Source organism: Ambystoma mexicanum, chromosome 2p (genome assembly GCF_040938575.1).
Source record: "Ambystoma mexicanum isolate Mex_15411 chromosome 2p, UKY_AmexF1_1, whole genome shotgun sequence".
Classification (NCBI taxonomy): Eukaryota; Metazoa; Chordata; class Amphibia; order Caudata; family Ambystomatidae; genus Ambystoma; species Ambystoma mexicanum.
In genome coordinates this window covers 26,745,178-26,767,387 of record NC_090923.1, presented here as the reverse complement: position 1 = coordinate 26,767,387, position 22,210 = coordinate 26,745,178, and the positions used below count along the sequence as shown (strand labels likewise).

The following is a 22,210-nucleotide window of genomic DNA, read 5'->3' as shown; positions in this document are numbered from 1 at the left end:
AGTTTACAAAGATAAATATTGTTTCCTGAGAAGCTGGTCAACGTGGGACAAGCTCAGCTGATAATTTGGTGGGAGCGTCGCTTTTTCTCAAGCTGGAGAAAAGTTGCTTTATTTTTATCACTTTATTCATGTTAGGTATTTATTTAGTTTAGGTATTTAGATTCGTTTCATTTTACTTCAAAAATCTGCTTGACTTTTATGACTCTGTGTAATTGACACGGTTTTGAATTTCTGACATTGTACTGAAGGAAGAAGTGTTTGGAATTTTAACTGCGCAGTTTTCTTAGATCAGTGCTTCAGAGCCTTCATTTTTGTTTCACGCATGCGCAAAGGAGAAGTGTCCTTGTTTTACTGCTGTGTCTCGTATCTGATCTGATTTCAAGTCTGTCAGTTTCAGTACGGTTGCGTGAATGAAGATTGCTTAAGGAAAATACCTGAGCCTAAGTTTTTGATGTTGTTTAACTTGAATTCATAAGGCTTTTAATTACGCTTGCGCGCCATTATATAAGGTGGCTTCTAAAAATATTCACTGTGCGCATGTGGAAAGTAAAGACACATTGATTTCATGAGCATAGCACATTTTTCTGAAGGATAAGGCAGCGCCTGAACTTGTCTATTGTGCGCATGTCAAAGGCAAAAGCAGTTGTTTTCGTTAGCATTGCGCATGTGCTCAAAAGGTAAACATCATCTGAACTCATTTACAGTGCTTAAGTCAAAAGCAAAGCTTCGGATTCCATTAGCATTGCGCATGTGCTTCAAAGGTTGAACAGGATCTGAATTCATTCTTATTGTTCTTGTTTAAAGTTTTAAAATACCATCTGAACTCTTAATTGCGCATTTGTTACTAAAGTAAAAGGAACATCTGAACAGGAATACAATGTGCTTGAGAAAGGATGAAATGCAATTGAATGAATGAACACTCGAAAGTGATTTCCTCTTTAATTTAAGAAGATTGCACATTCTTGAACTCATTATTTTGAGCATTTTTGGTTGAGGAACAAAATGCATTCTTAAATTCACATTGCCCTTCTGAAATTGAACATTGACTGTGCAAGATAAATTCTCAATGGGTCTTTGTGAAAAAGAAGTTAATTAATCTCCAAGGTTATTTCGGAGATTGGACAGGTATGGGTTTAGATATTAAATTATTTGATATTTAGAGATTGAGTTAATTTAATGCATGTCTTCATTATTTAATAAACATTAATGTCTCCTTCTACAGATTGCAGCCCACCAGAAGTAGGCGTCTGTCGTTTGTTATTTTCTCCACTTCCCCTTTTCCCTTGGGAGTGTTAGTTCTTCAACTGGGTTTAAGACAGTTGTTGATCAAACGTTCTTGAGAGATCTGTGGGGCTCAGCATCTCCTGCAGACGCAGACGTCAGGATCGGACAGATGAAAGGCCAAAAAATAGTCTGCCTGGTTTGTTGAGTCTCACAGATTTCATCATGGAACAGTTGGGAGAAGTAATCCAAGAACTGAGAGAAGAGTTAAGAGTTTCTCATTTAGAGAATTCAAAATTACATAAAAGGGTGGAGGAGTTGGGAGTTAAGATGACTCGGATTCAAGAATCCATTGGGGAATCTAGAACCCAGAGAGTAGGGTATTCTGGGGAAGGATTGTCTTCGGAGTTGGGAGCCACAGGGAACAGTGAACAACAACCCCCAGTTCTGGAAAGAGCAGACGGGAGAGATGAAGATAGAGTAGGAAGACACATTTTGAGTCAGACATCAGTTCCTTTAGCGTCCCCAGAACGTTTTAGTGGAGATGTTAAAACATTTTCAACTTTTGTTACACAGTGTGAGTTACATTTCTTGTGTCGTCCTGAGAGTTTTAGAACTGACATGGCTAAAGTTGCATTTATGTTATCTTATTTAACTGGGGATGCATCATCTTGGGCAGTTCTTTTGGTTGCTCAAGAGAATCCAATTTTGAAAGATGTTGTTCTATTTAAAGAAGAGTTTCGAAAGATGTTTGGAAGAAGAATGATTTCACAAGAGTTAGATGGGGAACTGTTAGATTTAAAACAAGGAAATAAGGACTTAGTGAGTTATGTAACAGCTTTTAGAGCTCTAGTTTTGGAAACAGGGTGGCCAGAGGACAAGAGATCGTCCTTATTTTACAGAGGTTTAAGGGACGAATTTAAAGACGCTTTATCAACCATGGTTGATCGTCCCACTTCTTGTGATGCCTTAATTGACTTAGTTATGCGAATAGATTTTCGATTGGGAGAAAGAAGAAATGAACGTAGAAAGGGTTTTGGAGAGGTCAAGGTGGGTCAGCGTTTTGAAAAACCTAGAATGGAAGAAAGGAGTAAAGTCAGTGAACAGTCAGGCAAAATAAGAGGACCATTATCTAAAGAGGAGAAAGATAGGAGAAGAGCTAATCACTTGTGTTTATATTGTGGGCGTAGTGGTCATTTTCTAGGGAATTGTCCTTACACTCCCAAAAGAGGGCAGTCCAATGTTTCTCGATCTCAACAGGTGGCGAATACCCTTCAAGCGGCTGTACCTCATGTAACAATTAACGTATCCTTATTCTTGGATGATGTTTTAAAAGGATCAGGACCAGCCATGATTGATTCAGGGGCAACTGGTAATTTTATGGATTGGGGATTGGCTCGGTCTATGAAAATTCCATTAGTTGAAAAAATAGCAGTAGAGCAAGTAAGAGCAGTAGATGGTTCTCAGTTAACCTCGGGACCCATCACTCATGAAACTGTTCCTTTGTTTATGACACTGGTTAAAGATCACTCTGAGTATATTGTCTTTGAACTTATTGATGCTCCTCAGCTACAAATCATTTTGGGAATGCCTTGGTTGACTAATCATAATCCCACAATTGACTGGGGAAGAAGAATATTAGATTTTCGATCAGAAATTTGTAAGGAACATTGTTTCAATTGTAAGTATGAGATCAGAGATGAGAGTATTGAAAGTGGAAGAGTGGTGGCTTTAGCTCAAAATGGATTTGAAGAACATTCTATTGGAGCTGTGATGGGTTTTTTGCCTGAGTGTTATAAAGAGTTTACTTGTGTGTTTGATGAGGTTGAAGCAGGGGAGTTACCGCCACATCGATCATATGATTGCAAAATTGATTTAGAGGATGGGGCAATCTTACCTAGTAGTAGGGTGTATGCCTTGACCGAGAAGGAAAATGATTACTTGAAGGAATACATTGAGGAAAATCTCAATAAAGGGTTTATTAGACACTCACAATCTCCTGCAGCTTCACCATTGTTTTTTGTACCCAAGAAGGAAGGGAAGCTCAGAGCTTGCATTGATTATAGATCTTTGAATAAAGTCACTGTTAAGAATCGCTATCCTTTGCCATTGATTCCAGAAATGTTAAACCAAATTCAAGGAGCAACCATTTTTACTAAATTGGATTTGAGAGGAGCTTACCATTTGGTTAGGGTTAGGGAGGGAGACGAGTGGAAGACTGCTTTCAAAACACGTTTTGGTTTGTTTGAATACCTTGTGATGCCATTCGGATTATGTAATGCTCCAGCGGCTTTTCAATTCTTTATTAATGATGTTTTGAAAGAATTTCTAGATCTTTTTGTCGTAGTTTATATTGATGACATTTTGATTTTTTCACATAATTTGGAGCAACATTATCAACATGTAAGACAAGTTTTGAAGAAGTTACACGATCATCATCTTTTTGCTAGTCTTGATAAGAGTCAATTTCATACTGAAGTGGTGGAGTTTCTGGGTTTCGTGATTTCTCCTCAAGGGTTGGAAATGGATCAAAAAAAAGTCAGAGCAGTGAAAGATTGGCCGACTCCCACTAAGATCAAGGAAGTGCAAAGTTTTTTAGGTTTTGCTAATTTTTATAGGAGATTTATCAAAGATTTTTCATCCATTATTCCTCCTATCACTAGACTTTTAAAAAAAGGTGTACCTTTTCTTTGGAATCAAGAAACGGAAGAAGCTTTTAACACCTTGAAGAATAGATTTATTTCTGGTCCTATTCTTTTACACCCAGATCCAACACAACCATTCTTTGTAGAAGCAGACGCTTCTAATTTTGCAGTTGGAGCTATTTTATCTCAAAGGCATAAAGAAACTGGTCAGCTTCATCCAATAGCATTCTTCTCAAAGAAATTTTCTGCCGCAGAAAGTAACTATTCAATAATGGATAAGGAATTACTTGCAATAAAAGCTGCATTTCAAGAATGGCGACATTTTTTGATGGGTGCCAGAAATCCTGTCACGGTGCTTACTGATCACCGAAATTTACTTTTTCTTAAGTCAGCTAAGACTCTTACTCCCAGACAGTTACGTTGGTCATTATTTTTTGCGGATTTTGACTTTGTAGTGACATACAGACCTGGGAAATTAAATGGTAAAGCGGATGCTTTATCCAGACAATTTCCTGGTTGTGAAAAAGAATTGGAGTTAAGACCTGAACCTGTAATTCCTGAAGAACATTTTGTTTCAGCTAACTCTTCTAAAAAAGAAGATTTGCAGGAGTTAATTAAAATAAATCTGAATATTCAGAAGATGAAAGAATGGGCACAGTTGGATGTTAAAAGAACTATTAAAAATGGTTTACCTTATTTTGAGGATAAGTTGTATCTCCCGAGTGAGGACCTTAGAGAGAAAATTTTACAAGATTGTCATGATTCAGTTTTAGCTGGACATCCGGGTTTTCATAAGACTTTGGATTTAGTTCTACGGCATTTCTGGTGGGAAAGTATTAAGAAAGATGTCTTAAATTATGTAAAGACTTGTGAAGTCTGTGCTAAGTCAAAACATGAGACTGGAAAACCTGCTGGACTTCTTGAACCCTTGCCTATTCCTCCTCGGCCTTGGCATACAATTGGTTTAGATTTTATTGTAGATTTACCTAACGATAGAGGATTCTCCACAATTCTGGTAGTGGTAGATTGTTTCTCTAAAGAGAGTCATTTTATTCCCATGAAAGGAGGAGTTACAGCTTCAAGTCTAGCTAAAAAATTCATTCAAGAAATTGTACGATTGCATGGAGTTCCCAGCCAAGTTATTTCAGATAGGGGGTCTCAATTTGTGTCGAGATTTTGGAAGGAATTTTGTAGGAGATTGGGTTTGAAGATAAAATTAACATCAGGATATCACCCAGAGGCTAATGGTCAAGTAGAAAGAATCAATCAGGAATTAGAAAAATATTTAAGATGTTTTGTCGAAGGAGAGTTTGAGTGGGTGGATTTGTTGTGGACAGCGGAATTTGCATATAATAATTCTACTAAAACCTCTACTTCCATGTCACCTTTTTTTTTGTGGAAGAGGTTATAATCCTCGGTTTCTATGTGAGAATGATGGAGTAAATGAGACATGTCCAGCTGTGAAAGATATAACTGAAATAATTCAGAAAGGTTGGGCTAAAGCAAAGGAAATGTTACAAAAAAGTAAGTCTGAGTATAAAAGATTTGCAGATTTTAAAAGAAAGAAAAGTCCAAGTTATGCTAAAGGTGATTTAGTCTGGTTATCAGCAAAAAATATTAAATTGAAAGGAAAAAATAAATTTTGTCCTAAGTTTTTGGGTCCTTTTGAGATTGAGGAAGTGATAGGACCAGTATCAGTCAAACTTAAATTGACTACTAATTTGAAAATTCATCCAGTATTTCATGTAAGTTTATTAAAACCAGTGTCAAAAGGAATCAGAATGAGACCAGTTCCTAAACCAATTGTTTTGGAAACTAATTCAGAAGAATTTGAGGTTAAAAGAATACTTGATTCTAGAAAAGTAAGGGGAAAGATTCAATATCTTATTGATTGGAAGGGGTTTGGTCCTGATGAAAGAAGTTGGGAGTCAGAATCTGATATTCATGCGGAAAGATTAGTATCTAAGTTTCACAGAAGAAATCCAAATAAACCTGGCCCTGAGGTCAGGGCTTAAGGAGGGGGTACTGTCAGGTCCCAGGTTAGGTAGGGGTACTTTGTAAATGAAATTAGATTATAGATTTAATTAATTTATTGTTTTAATCTGATTTTGGGTTGTTGATCTTAACTTCTGTTCATCAGAGTGCTAACTCCCCAAACCAACATGGTGGCAGTAGTGCCAGTTCCTGATTGGAAGTTTCATGAACCTCTGACCTTCCATACAATTCTAAACTGCCTTTCATTGTTCACCTTCAAGAAGGAAGGTCCTGTTTTGATTAAGTTCCTGCGTCAAGGCCTTTTGATGAGATTCTGGTGAAGTTTACAAAGATAAATATTGTTTCCTGAGAAGCTGGTCAACGTGGGACAAGCTCAGCTGATAATTTGGTGGGAGCGTCGCTTTTTCTCAAGCTGGAGAAAAGTTGCTTTATTTTTATCACTTTATTCATGTTAGGTATTTATTTAGTTTAGGTATTTAGATTCGTTTCATTTTACTTCAAAAATCTGCTTGACTTTTATGACTCTGTGTAATTGACACGGTTTTGAATTTCTGACATTGTACTGAAGGAAGAAGTGTTTGGAATTTTAACTGCGCAGTTTTCTTAGATCAGTGCTTCAGAGCCTTCATTTTTGTTTCACGCATGCGCAAAGGAGAAGTGTCCTTGTTTTACTGCTGTGTCTCGTATCTGATCTGATTTCAAGTCTGTCAGTTTCAGTACGGTTGCGTGAATGAAGATTGCTTAAGGAAAATACCTGAGCCTAAGTTTTTGATGTTGTTTAACTTGAATTCATAAGGCTTTTAATTACGCTTGCGCGCCATTATATAAGGTGGCTTCTAAAAATATTCACTGTGCGCATGTGGAAAGTAAAGACACATTGATTTCATGAGCATAGCACATTTTTCTGAAGGATAAGGCAGCGCCTGAACTTGTCTATTGTGCGCATGTCAAAGGCAAAAGCAGTTGTTTTCGTTAGCATTGCGCATGTGCTCAAAAGGTAAACAGCATCTGAACTCATTTACAGTGCTTAAGTCAAAAGCAAAGCTTCGGATTCCATTAGCATTGCGCATGTGCTTCAAAGGTTGAACAGGATCTGAATTCATTCTTATTGTTCTTGTTTAAAGTTTTAAAATACCATCTGAACTCTTAATTGCGCATTTGTTACTAAAGTAAAAGGAACATCTGAACAGGAATACAATGTGCTTGAGAAAGGATGAAATGCAATTGAATGAATGAACACTCGAAAGTGATTTCCTCTTTAATTTAAGAAGATTGCACATTCTTGAACTCATTATTTTGAGCATTTTTGGTTGAGGAACAAAATGCATTCTTAAATTCACATTGCCCTTCTGAAATTGAACATTGACTGTGCAAGATAAATTCTCAATGGGTCTTTGTGAAAAAGAAGTTAATTAATCTCCAAGGTTATTTCGGAGATTGGACAGGTATGGGTTTAGATATTAAATTATTTGATATTTAGAGATTGAGTTAATTTAATGCATGTCTTCATTATTTAATAAACATTAATGTCTCCTTCTACAGATTGCAGCCCACCAGAAGTAGGCGTCTGTCGTTTGTTATTTTCTCCACTTCCCCTTTTCCCTTGGGAGTGTTAGTTCTTCAACTGGGTTTAAGACAGTTGTTGATCAAACGTTCTTGAGAGATCTGTGGGGCTCAGCATCTCCTGCAGACGCAGACGCCAGGATCGGACACCGGCTCATCCGTGAGAATGGAGCTGCAAAGCTTTCAGGCACAGTGAGAAAGGGTGGGGGCCATGAGCACAGTGTGCGCGGTGCTGCAGAGGGGAGAGAAGCCTTTTCGTATTATCGCAGTGAGGCCTAGTCCAAAGATGGAGTCGAGGGTACACAAAATGGAAGCCCAAGTGTCCTGCACAAGAACCCCGTATCTGCTATTGTTAGCATGCCTACGAGCAATGGAAGCGTCCCCCATTATTGTGCGAGCAAGTGGTTTACATCGTGCTGAATGTATGAGGGGGGTCTAAACGACCCCTCACTCCCACACACCATTTAAATAAAGACATAGGCTATATAAATGAATAATAACAGAAAGTCCCTCACACGGGCTACCGTATTTATGAATGAGGTTTCAAAAGCACTTTGAAAGTCCTCCAACGCTGGTGCTCCACACACATGCCTCCATTGTAATGCCTCTTTACTGGACAGCACCTGCTTCGGCCAGGGACTCCACTGCACAGTGTTTTCATTGTACAGTGCCTCCATTGCCCAGGACCAACGTAAATGGTCTCAGATTTTCCCCAGCAACTGACGATGACCCCACAGGCCCCCGAGGATGTGTAGTGTGAACAGCTGTTCTCTAGTTCCCTGTTTCACTCGCGTCTTTATTCATCCTTATCCATGTACTCTCTCTCTCTGCTACCTGAGAAGTCTCCTCTACACGTCTGGAGACTTCGCTTGCTTGAGTTTCCTGCTTCACTTTAAACCAATTGACGCTTAACTTCAAAAGAGCCTCTATATTTGTTAAGAATCCTTAAGTGACCCCCATGTGTCGACAAAGTTAGCAAATCGCTTCTCCTTGGTGAAATATCCACTTTCCACTTCCACCAAGTAGCACCAATGATAATCCTGGCCACAATGCTTTGCCACCTCTTCAAGTAGACTTGCCACAGCTCAAAAGAAAATGCAATATCCGCAGTTGTTAGTGATGCACAGTTCTTACTCAACAGTTAGTAATCTCTTGGCTACAACTCTAGGATTTACAATGGTATATTTGTCAGGATGACCTATCAGTGCTGCTGCTTTCCCTTCAACAACTTCACTTCTACTTGATTCACTATGAGAATGGTCACCTTGGTCTCACAGTACTCCACCTTGGTTAGACTACTACAATGTTGAATCTACAACTTCAGTACTTTGGACTCTGGACTGCTACCACAGCTTCGTACTGCTAGACAGGTTTCGCGCAAGATATACTTTAAAGTACATCAACACCTTCAAGTAGGCAAGGCACGTCTCTCTGCCTTCCACAGTCTCTGGAACTACAGGTTGTGTCCACTTCAAAATAGTCTTTACAAACAGCCGGTTTAACTTTCCCAACTTTACCTGCCCCTTTCGGTCCAGCTATTAGCTCAAGTAATTAACCTGAAGTTTTGTTGCCACTCTCTTAGCTTCAGGTAATGCTTGCACACTTGTATCATAGGCCAGTTGAACTATTATTAACTTCACAGTAACAGTTCGATCGCTTTTTAACTCTGGGAAAGGCTGGTTTCACTGTTAATATGGGGAGACTTGTGTCTCCTTTCTCGCTTTCCATGTTGACCATTCATTCAAAAAATAGGAAAAAAAGTAAACAAAAAAAATGCCCACCATGCGAAGGAGAGAAGGGGCTACGTGTAATCCCTTCTTCCTTTCCATGACAGCCTGTCGCAGGTCAGGAGTGGACGCGCTGGGGACAGAAGTGTTCCCAGCGCGTCTGCTCCCGAAATGGACAGAAAAGAAGGTAGGGGGGACTTACCTGATTCCACGGCGAGAGGAGATGGCGGCTGCCAGCCCGTGGAGGCCTCAGGTCGGCGGGATTGCCATGTTGTAATGCCTGTGTTCTGAGCCTCCTTGTTGGCTGGGAGGCAGCCACACCCCTCTCGCCGGGTAATAATGGTCCCTATAGTTCAAGGTTCTAAGTCCTTCACTGGAAGCAATACATCTCAAGAATTCTAACAACGATTTTGAGTTGGGAAGAGTCCTAGTGGTCTGCAGTAATTCTGCCAACGAATGTACCTTAAAATAACTCTCTGATGAACGCAAGATCACCAGAGTGCTAAAAACCTGCTGACCTGACAACAGTGCTTCCATTAGACTATGACTCTCTTAAACAGTGCTTCCAGGGGACAGTACCTCAGTGAGCATTATGCCAAATTTACAGTGCCTCCAGTGAACTTTTACCCAATGCACAGTGCCTCCAGTGAACATTATCCCCATTGTACAGTTCCTCCAGTGAGCATTATCCCCAATGGACAGTGCCTTCAGTGAACATTATCCCCAATGCACAGTACCTCCAGTGAGCATTATCCCCATTGTACAGTTCACCCAGTTAACATGATCCCCAATGCACAGTGCCTCCAGTGAACATTATCCCCAATGCACAGTGCCTCCAGTGAACATTATCCCCATTGTACAGTTCCTCCAGTTAACATTATCCCCAATGCACAGTGCCTCCAGTGAACATTATCCCCATTGACAGTGCCTCCAGTGAACTGCATCCCCAATGCACAGTGACACCAGTGAATATTAACCCTAATGCACAGTGCCTCCAGTGAACATTATCCCCAATGCACAGTGCCTCCAGTGAACATTATCCCCATTGTACAGTTCCTCCAGTTAACATTATCCCCAATGCACAGTGCCTCCAGTGAACATTATCCCCAATGCACAGTACCTCCAGTGAACATTATCCCCATTGTACAGTGCCTCCAGTTAACATGATCCCTAATGCACAGTGCCTCCAGTGAACATTATCCACAATGCACAGTGCCTCCAGTGAACATTATCCCCATTGTACAGTTCTTCCAGTGAACTGCATCCCCAATGCACAGTGCCTCCAGTGAACATTATCCCTAATGCACAGTGCCTCCAGTGAACATTATCCCCAATGCACAGTACCTCCAGTGAACATTATCCACAATGCACAGTGCCTCCAGTGACCATTATCGCCATTGTACAGTGCCTCCAGTTAACTTTATCCCAATTGCCCAGTACTTCAGTTATGCAGTACCTCCCTTAAACAGCATTTCCATGGGACAGTACCTCCAGTGAACAGTTTCCCCACTGTACAGTGCCTCCAGTCACCTGTTTCCCCATTGCCCAATACCTCAGTCATGCAGTGCATCCCTTAAACAGCATTTCCATGGGACAGTACCTCCAGTGAACATTATTCCCATTGTACAGTGCCTCCAGTGAACATTATCCCCAATGCACTGTGCCTCCAATGAACATTATCCCCATTGTACAGTGCTTCCAGTGAACTGTATCCCCAATGCACAGTGCCTCCAGTGAACATTATCCCCAAGGCACAGTGCCTCCAGTGAACATTATCCCCATTGTAGAGTGCCTCCAGTGAACTGTATCTCCATTGCCCAGTACCTCAGTTATGCAGTGCATCCCTTAAAAAGCATTTCCATGGGACAGTACCTCCAGTGAACATTATCCCCAATGCACAGTGCCTCCAGTGAACATTATCCCCAATGCACAGTGCCTCCAGTGAACATTGTCCCCATTGTACAGTGCCTCCAGTGAACATTATCCCCATTGTACAGTGCCTCCAGTGAACTGTAGCCCCAATGCACAGTGCCTCCAGTGAACATTATCCCCAATGCACAGTTCCTCCAGTGAACATTATCCCCATTGTACAATGCCTCCAGTTAACTGTATCCCCATTGCCCAGTACCTCAGTTATGCAGTGCATCCCTTAAATAGCATTTCCATGGGACAGTACCTCCAGTGAACAGTTTCCCCACTGTAGAGTGCCTGCATTGAACTGTGCTTTTGTTGCACCGTATTTCTGGCACATCAGGTATGTTAGACCGTATTAGACTATTATATCGAGCCACTGTTGTGCAGTGTTTTCATTAGACGCTACATCCATATTAATGCCTTACCTTTACACTTGGAGGCTTCCAAAATGCCCCTCGCTATGAAATGGAGGTACTGCCCAATGGAGGCAGTACATAATGGCTCACATTATCCAATGGAGACACTGCATAATGGCTCACATTATCCAGTGGAGGCAGCGCATAATGGCTCACATTATCCAATGGAGACAGTGCATAATGGCTCACATTAACCAATGGAGACAGTGCATAATAGCTCACATTATCCAATGGAGACAGCGCATAATGGCTCACATTATCCAATGGAGGCAGTGCATAATGGCTCATATTATCCAATGGAAGCACTCCATAATGGCTCACATTATCCTATGGAGGCAGTGCTTAATGGCTCACATTATCCAATGGAAGCAGCGCATAATGGCTCACAATATCCAATGGAGGCAGTGCATAATGGCTCACATTATCCAATGGAGACAGTGCATAATGGCTCACATTATCCAATGGAAGCAGCACATAATGGCTCACATTATCCAATGGATACAGTGCATAATACCTGTGCATAATGGCTCATGTTATCCAATGGAGACAGTGCATAATGGCTCACATTATCCAATGGAGACAGCACATAATGGCTCATATTATCCAATGGAGGCAGCACATAATGGCTCACATTATCCAATGGAGACAGTGCATAATGGCTCACATTATCCAATGGAGGCAGTGCATAATGGCTCACATTATCCAATGGAGACAGCGCATAATGGCTCATATTATCCAATGGAAGCACCGCATAATGGCTCACATTATCCAATGGAGGCAGCGCATACCGGCTCACATTATCCAATGGAGGCAGTGCACAATGGCTCCCATTATCCAAGGGAGGCAGCTCATACCGGCTCACATTATCCAATGGAGGCAGTGTATAATGTGGATACTGTCCAATGGAGACACTGCATAATGGCTCACATTTTTCAAAGGACACAGCACATAACAGCTCATATTATCCAATGGAGGCAGCGCATATCGGCTCACAGTATCCAGTGGAGGCAGTGCACAATGGGGGTACTATAAAATGGAGGCAGTGCATAATGGGGGTTCTATAAAATGGAGGCACTGCATAATGGCTCACATTACCCAATGGAGGCACTGCACAATGGCTCACATTATCCAATGGAGACACTGCACAATGGCTCACATTATCCAATGGAGACAGTGCATAATGGCTCACATTATCCAATGTAGGCATTGCATAATGGCTCACATTATCCAATGGAGGCCGCGCATAATGGCTCCCATTATCCAATGGAGACAGTGCATAATGGCTCATATTATCCAATGGAATCACTGCATAATGGCTCACATTATCCAATGGAGGCAGTGCTTAATGGCTCACCTTATCCAAAGGAAGCAGCGCATAATGGCTCACATCCAATGGAGGCAGTGGATAATGGCTCACATTATCCAACGGAGACAGCGCATAATGGCTCACATTATCCAATGGAGACAGTGCATAATAACAGCGCATAATGGCTCACATTATGCAATGGAGACAGTGCATACTGGCTCACATTATCCAATGGAGGCAGTGCATAATGGCTCACATTATCCAATGGAGGCAGTGCATAATGGCTCACATTATCCAATGGACACAGCGCATAATGGCTCATATTATCAAATGGAAGCACTGCATAATGGCTCACATTATCCAATGGAGGCAGTGCTTAATGGCTCATACTATCCAATGGAAGCAGCGCACACCAGCTCACATTATCCAATGGATGCAGTGCACAATGGCTCACATTATCCAATGGAGGCAGCGCATACCGGCTCACATTATCCAATGGAGGCAGTGTATAATGTGGGTACTGTCCAATGGAGACACTGCATAATGGCTCACATATTTCAAAGGAAGCAGCACATAATGGCTCACATTATCCAATGGAGGCAGTGGATAATGGCTCACATTATCCAACGGAGACAGTGCATAATAGATCACATTATCCAATGGAGACAGTGCATAATAACAGCGCATAATGGCTCACATTATCCAATGGAGGCAGTGCATACTGGCTCACATTATCCAATGGAGACAGCGCATAATGGCTCATATTATCCAATGGAGGCAGTGCATAATGGCTCACATTATCCAATGGAGACAGTGCATAATGGCTCACATTATCCAATGGAGGCAGTGCATAATGGCTCACATTATCCAATGGAGACAGCGCATAATGGCTCATATTATCCAATGGAAGCACTGCATAATGGCTCACATTATCCAATGGAGACAGTGCATAATGGCTCACATTATCCAATGGAGGCAGGGCATAATGGCTCACATTATCCAATGGAGACAGTGCATAATGGCTCACATTATCCAATGGAGGCAGTGCATAATGGCTCCCATTATCCAATGGAGGCAACGCATAATGGCTCACATTATCCAATGGAGACAGTGCATAATGGCTCACATTATCCAATGAAGGCAGTGCATAATGGCTCACATTAAGGCAGTGCATAATGGCTCACATTATCCAATGGACACAGCGCATAATGGCTCATATTATCCAATGGGAGCACTGCATAATGGCTCACATTATCCAATGGAGGCAGTGCTTGATGGCTCACATTATCCAATGGAGGCAGCACATACCAGCTCACATTATCCAATGGAGGCAGTGCACAATGGCTCACATTATCCAATGGAGGCAGTGCATACCGGCTCACATTATCCAATGGAGGCAGTGCATAATGTGGGTACTGTCCAATGGAGACACTGCATAATGGCTGCACTGCATAAAAGCTCTTGTGAGAGTTAGACAGTACCCATGTTAGGGTATGTGTTAGACCAGGGTAGCCCAGCATGGTCTAACATATATAATGGTCTACAAACTTATTGTGGTCTATTAGTACACATTGTACATTCTACAGTGTTACAATCAATCTGATTGGCCCTCATCGGGTCGTTAGCCGGCCGGGTAAAAATTACCTTTGCGAGGGCCCTCGCTGTTCCTGTCCTTTCACCATCTGGCTGTTATGGAAACGGAGAAGGGACTACGTGTAGTCCTTTCATCCTGATCCATTGTGGCCCTTTTCATTTAACTTTTTTTTTAATTTTTTTAATGGCAGCCATTTCCTTTTAATTTTGTTCTTGAGTTGAGAAACGGTTGCAATGCTGTGTCTCAACTTGAGACCAATTGCTATTAGTACCCCGGTACAATTTGCTGGGGTACAAATAACAATAGAACACCCAGGGGGCGGGGCATTACTGGTCGGTTAAATCCCTTTGCCTCGTTCGGGCTTCTAACTATCGCACCAGGGGCATTACCAAACCGGTAATGTCCCCCCTCCAAGGGTTCTATTGCTTTAGTAGAGTTTGGAATGGTTGACCGTATTAGCCCATTATAGAGTGCTTCTATTGGACAGTACCCTTATTAGGCCATTGTATGTGTTAGACTATGTTAGTCCACCATGATCTAGCATGTACAATGGTCTACTAACCTATTATGGTCTAGTAAGGTCTGGAATGTTACTCCTTATTAGACTTACTCTTTTTAGGCCATTGGACTATGTTAACCGAGTAACCCAGTCTAATAACTTATTATGGTTGTGTAGGTGGACCTCCAATCTCTGTAACCCCAAGTAGGCCAACCTCTTAATAAGCGAGTGCATGTTTGTACATAAAGCAAGGTTATTGTACAAATGGCTGGGTAGCGCTGCATTACGCTGTGGAGTCAACCAAGCCGGAGTCTCTTCGAACCACACAAGGATCTCACATTCTATACATTTTGCAACAGTTAACACATTCCAACATATTTCATTACAAAGTCATCCTCCCATGCATGATTGGTCAAACCCATAAAATAAATCTTATCTCCTTGAGTTCCCACGCTCTTATTGGACACAATTATTTAACTACCATCCACTTTCAACATACATTTGCATCAACTCATTTTACAGCACACCCCTTTTTGGGATCTTTCCATTGTTGGTTGGGACGTCAATGCATGGTTATATACTCGCACAGCAAACATAACTCATTGCAAGTTCCAACTGGCCGGGGATCTCGAATCCCGATTATGTTGCACATGGTCTTTGCAAGGACACTTCAACAATTTAAGAGGGGGAGAAACAAACAAGTTCCCTTAAAACTGGTGATAAATATCTTATCCACGCAGATTTACAGGCATCATTATTTCACACTGATCTTTACGACTAACATTTCAAAACGCATAGCCTCTAGTCACATCCTGATTACTCCTGAGAAACTGATTGAAACCCATAAACCATTTGTCAACTTTGCCTCTTAAGCATCCCTTGCACCAGATTTATTACCTAGCTTCAAACTGACCCTAACAGGTGGCCGCACCTCCCATGTACTTAAAAAAGATTAATTTTCATCTCCACAACAGTACCAAGTCCTAAAAACCTGAGCATGGCTGTAACTGACCATTTGATATTGTCGCAGATGCCCGCTGCCTTCCCCCAGCCTTCGACCTTGCTCAACCAGCTTTCCTGGTCAGACAGAGCTTATCTCGCCACCCCAGCTTTCTGGGGTCCCAATCAAATTTCCCTAAAGTCCCCAATGTATTTATGTCTGTGCATGTATGTTCAAGACTACCGTGTCCCCCTCACAGTGGTTTCTCCATTGCAAATCTCCTCACTGCCCAGCTCAAGACGCTATCTTGCGCGCCACACACCTGCATTGTTTTCCTATTGCATCAGCAGATTTGACATTATGTTGCTGCATGCGTGGGAATCTAAAATGTATCAACTAAAACACAAAGTAACACTAATAGTTACACTTATCCCTTCCTTATTAACTACACTAAATACATGCTAAATTGCAACATCACGCCAACATCGCCATCACCCCAGTCACCAATGTGGCGTGCGTAACACAAAACCCTCTTTGTCATTGAGACCTATTAGGCCATTGCATGTGTTCGACCATGGTGGGCTAACATGGTCTAACTCATATAATGGTCTAATAATCTAATATGATCCAGTAAGGTCTTGAATGTTAGACTTCATTAGACCAGTGTACAGTACTTCTATTAGACAGTGTCCTTATTAGGCCATAGTACGTGTTAGATCATGTTAGACCAGCATGGTCTAACACGTATAATGGACTACTAACTTATCATGGTCTAGTAAGGTCTGGAATGTTAGACCTTATTAGACTATTATACAGTGCTTCTATTAGAGCGTGCCCTTATTAGGCCATTGTGCGTGTTTGACCAGGTTAGCCCACCATGGTCTAACATGTATGATGGTCTAATAATCTAGTAAGGTCTGACATGGTAGGTATGTTGGGCACGTCGACCTTACTAGGCAATTATATAATACCTTACTAGGGAGTAAGTGTGCTTTTGGTTCTTTCAAAAGATAAGATTGTTGTATTGATATTATTAATGTGGCTGCAACTTTCTCCACTACTCTCCTTTGCTCCCAGGTCAGAGCCCCTGCCGCACGTCGCCATGTTCAGCATTTGCCTCTTGCAATTCCGTGGGGACCAGCCCAATATGCACCTGCAAACCTGGGTACCAGGGCGATGGGAAAGTCTGCGTACCCATCAATCCCTGTTCCGCGCAGAACGGGGGCTGCTCTGGGAAAGCAACCAGATGCGTTTATAAAGCTCCTGGCAAGGTGAGTCGTGTGGGTAAGCTGAGGTGAATTACATACCTGCATGTGAGCAAGGTGTAATTTGCACTCCCTTTGTGGGAAAGGTGGGTTGAATTGTACGTCTATGCGTGGGTGAGGTCTGTCTGTTAAACGTGTAACAAGCGTGGCAGACGTGGAGGTTTCTAGTAAGAAAATATCATTTGGCAGTCGATGTAGGCAACAACTTTGGTAAGATTCTATATTTCCAGCTGCCATCTAGGGGTTACCCCGGAGGAGGCTGCACACCCCTGGCAACGGTACAGTCTGACGGGCAACCTCCTGCCCTCATAATAGAGATGGACTTTCTTTGTACACTCATTATGGGAAACAAAAGACTGTGCTTCAGATGTGATGGCCCAAGGGTCTGGGCTTGTGCTACCTGTCATATGATGAATAATACACTACCATTATCACATTTTATTAAAGCATTTCATGCCAAATTCCTCCTGCTTCTTACCACTGTAATAACAGTGATTGCCATTGGTCAATTTCATCGTGGAAAAATAAAGGTTTGAGTCAGTCGTGCCAGTATTGAAAACTATAACTATGAAAACAACCCCCAACCTGATGCGGCCGCAGAAGCTAAGACTGCTGGAGCCCCCTTTGTCCTGACCCTGGGGAATCTCCTCACATCATCTTCCACAAACGGACCCCCCTTTGGGCAAGTACACCAATTTACCATATGATACATTTCTACGGTTAACCAGATCAAGAATTTGCCCTGACCGTTTGTAAAGTAAATGTGCAAGAGTTTATTATATAAAATCACGCAGGGCTTTGATGGCGAAACATACTGGGTCACTCATCACTCTCATAATAAATGTGCAGGAATTAGTCATGTACGCAAACTCCCTGTACCTTGGCGCCCCCGCCTATCAACTCAGAAAGCTCCAATGGGTCCAAAACACTGCAGCTAGACTCTCCTTGGCCCTTGGCCACAGAGAGCACATCTCACCTGCCCTCTGTGTCCTCCATTGGCTCCCTGTCTAGCCCCCCCTTCAAAGCCATGTGCATCACCCACTGTGCCATCCACAAAACAGGTCCAGAATGCCTTCAACATAAACTCACACGCTACCAACCCAACAGAAACCTGTGCTCAGGCACTGCACTGCTGCTTGTGATCCATACTTTCAAATGAACACGATTAGGGGGGGGTCCCCATCTCCGTCCAAATCCCCTCTATCTGGAACTTTATTCGCCTCAGCATCAGATGCATCGAGGACCACTTGGCCTTCTGATGGGCCTTCAAAAGCTGACTTTTCCCCCCTGCCTCCTGACGGGCCCTTACATGCTCTTCGGGTGAGCTAGGCCCCATCCAGGTAAGCTAAGAAAGAAACCCACCAGAAAATGTCCAGCAGCCCACAGAACAGACTCCACGCCACGTCCATGAAACCAAGAAACCAACCAGCAATCTTGGGTACATATCGCACTCCAAGCTTCTGGAGATCAGCCGAAGGCAAGGCCGCCCACACGCACGCATATGTTATCACTCACCATCTTCAAACACATCTCACAAGACTGCGGTCATTAAAATGCTGCTATCACTCACACAAAAAAATCGGTCTAGCTGGACACATAATGAGTCTCCTTTACTTACATACTCTCCGGACAACTACTTAGCACCCATCCACATGCCAGTCTGATATGGGGAGCTAGTAGAGACTTGGCAATCCTACCATCCTTCGTATTGGCTAAAACGCACACACACACACATTCTAATCTCCGACGATGTTCCCATACCTTGGACTTCGGCCCACTGAAGGCATTCATCTACAGCGCTTTGAGACCATACCAATGGGAATAGGTGCTATGCAAATGACAATTACAATGCAATACATAGGATGTTCATAGGGTTAGTGTGCAGGGGTTTGATCCTGGTAAAGGTGCTTTGCCGCTTGCCCCCCGTCCCCACCCTCCACCGGGCCAAACACTCCATCCATCTGTGGCTCAGTTTCTGCCTCAGCCACAAGTGGGAGAGCTTAGAAGCAGACTCAATGACAAATGTGTTAAATGACATATTTACGTCACACACACATAATAACTATGTGACATATTTGCTGGTGAAGTGAGTGTGTAGTGCCTTTGGGTCACGTCTACTAAGTGAACGCGAAGGGGGACAGAAAGAGAAAGGAGTCAGACTGCAGGAGAGGTGCTGCCAGGGTAGAGCGAAGAAGGAACGGATTAAGCTCCTTATGGTGTGGTTTATGGAAATATCTGCCAATCGATATCAGAAACTGTGCCATGGTTCAGGGATTTAAGTTTAGGCGTAAATAGCATTTCTTGGCCCTTGATGTTCCAATCCTTAAAGTTTAGTTGGAAGTTGAAATTGGGTAAGTACTGCCTTTATATTTCTGTATTTTGCTTTGTTTACTTGTATTTATAATGCGCCTATACACAATGTGCTTCAATAAACGTGCTCTAACTAAGCCCCATCCCATGACATCATACTGTCCAGGAGTTTGCAGGTCGGCTAACCTTTGTTGAGGGAATTCACTCTGACTAACTAAGCCCCCTCCCATGACATCATACTGTCCAGGAGTTTGCAGGTCTGGCTAACCTTTGTTGAGGGAATTCACTCTGACTAACTAAGCCCCTTCCCATGACATCATACTGTCCAGGAGTTTGCAGGTCTGGCTAACCTTTGTTGAGGGAATTCACTCTGACTAACTAAGCCCCCTCCCATGACGTCATACTGTCCAGGAGTTTGCAGGTCTGGCTAACATTTGGGGAGGTAATTCACTCTGACTAAGCCCCCTCCCATGACATCATACTGTCCAGGAGTTTGCAGGTCTGGCTAACCTTTGGTAACGGAATTCACTCTGACCAACTAAGCCCCCTCCTAACTAAGCCCCCTCCCATGACATCATACTGTCCAGCAGTTTGCAGGTCTGGCTAACTTTGGGGACGGAATTCACTCTGACTAACTAAGCCCACTCCCATGACATCATACTGTCCAGGAGTTTGCAGGTCTGGCTAACCTTTGGTAACGGATTTCACTCTGACCAACTAAGCCCCCTCCTAACTAAGCCACCTCCCATGTCATCATACTGTCCAGCAGTTTGCAGGTCTGGCTAACCTTTGGGGAGGGAATTCCCTCTGACTACCAAAGCCCCCTCCTATGACATCATACTGTCCAGGAGTTTGCAGGTCTGGCTAACCTTTGGGGAGGGAATTCACTCTGACTAACTAAGCCCCCTCCCGTGACATCATACTGTCCAGGAGTTTGCAGGTCTGGCTAACCTTTGGTGAGGGAATTCACTCTGACTACCTAAGCCCCCTCCGATGACATCATACTGTCCAGTTGCAGGTCTCCTGTAATGATCCTCTGGCTAACCTTTGGTGAGGGAATTCACTCTGACTACCTAAGACCCTTCCCATGACATCATACTCTGCAGGAGTTTGCAGATCTGGCTAACCTTTCAGGAGGGAATTCACTCTGACTAACTAGGCCCCCTCCCATGACATCATACTGTCCAGTTGCAGGTCTCCTGTAATGATACTCTGGCTAACCTTTTGTGAGAGAATTCACTCTGACTAACTAAGCCTCCTCCCATGACATCATACTCTGCAGGAGTTTGCAGGTCTGGGTAACCTTTGGGGAGGGAATTTACTCTGACTAACTAAGCCCCCTCCCATGACATCATACTGTCCAGGTGTTTGCAGGTCTGGCTAACCTTTGGGGAGAGAATTCACTCTGACTACCTAAGCCCCCTCCCATGACATCATGCTGTCCAGGGAATTCACTCTGACTACCTAAGCCCCCTCCCATGACATCATACTGTCCAGGTGTTTGCAGGTCTGGCTAACCTTTGTGGAGAGAATTCACTCTGACTACCTAAGAGCCCTCCCATTACATCATACTGTCCAGGAGTTTGCAGGTCTGGCTAACCTTTGGTGACAGAATTCACTCTGACTAACTAAGCCTCCTCCCATGACATCATACTCTGCAGGAGTATGCAGGTCTGGCTAACCTTTGGGGAGGGAATTCACTCTGACTACCTAAGCCCCCTCACATGACATCATACTGTCCAGGTGTTTGCAGGTCTGGCTAACCTTTGGGGAGAGAATTCACTCTGACTACCTAAGCCCCCTCCCATGACATCATACTGTCCAGGGAATTCTCTCTGACAAACTAAGCCCCCTCCCATGACATCATACTGTCCAGGAGTTTGCAGGTCTGGCTAACCTATGGGAGGGAATTCACTCTGACTACCTAACACCCCTCCCATGACATCATACTGTCCAGGAGTTTGCAGGTCTGGCTAACCTTTGCGGAGGGAATTAACTCTGAGTACCTAAGCTCCCTCCCATGACATCATACTGTCCAGGAGTTTGCAGGTCTGGCTAACCTTTGGTGATGGAATTCACTCTGACTACCTAAGCCCCCTCCCATGACATCATACTGTCCAGGAGTTTGCAGGTCTGGCTAACCTTTGGTGAGGGAATTCACTCTAACTAACTAATCCCCCTCCCATGACATCATACTGTCCAGGAGTTTGCAGGTCTCCTGTAATGATCTTCTGGCTAAGCTTTGGGGAGGGAATTCACTCTGACTAACTAAGCCCCCTCCCGTGACATCATACTGTCCAGGAGTTTGTAGGTCTGGCTAACCTTTGGGGAGGGAATTCACTCGGACTAACTAAGCCCCCTCCCATGACATCATATTGTCCAGGAGTTTGCAGGCCTGGCTAACCTTTGGTGACGGAATTCACTCTGACTACCTAAGCCCCCTCCCATGACATCATACTGTCCAGGAGTTTGCAGGTCTGGCTAACATTTGGGGAGGTAAATCACTCTGACTAAGCCCCCTCCCATGATATCGTACTGTGCAGGAGTTTTCAGGTCTGGCTAACCTTTGGGGAGGGAATTCACTCTGGCTAACTAAGCCCCCTCCCATGACATCATACTGTCCAGGAGTTTGCAGGTCTGGCTAACCTTTGGGGAGGGAATTCACTCTGACTAACTAAGCCCCCTCCCATGACATTATACTGTCCAGGAGTTTGCAGGTCTGGCTAACCTTTGGGGAGGGAATTCACTCTGACCACCTAAGCCCCCTCCCATGACATCATACTGTCCAGGTGTTTGCAGGTCTGGCTAACCTTTG

General features: G+C 43.2%; 1 protein-coding gene across 1 annotated transcript in view; it reads left to right on the top strand.

The window, feature by feature from the left end:
• The window catches only part of STAB1 (stabilin 1), a 1,160,316-nt gene that overhangs the window by 214,445 nt on the left and 923,661 nt on the right, over positions 1-22,210 (top strand). Inside the window, exon 8 of the mRNA XM_069643183.1 lies at positions 16,898-17,091. Coding sequence (XP_069499284.1) covers positions 16,898-17,091 — 194 coding nt within the window. The remainder of the gene's footprint in view (positions 1-16,897; positions 17,092-22,210) is intronic.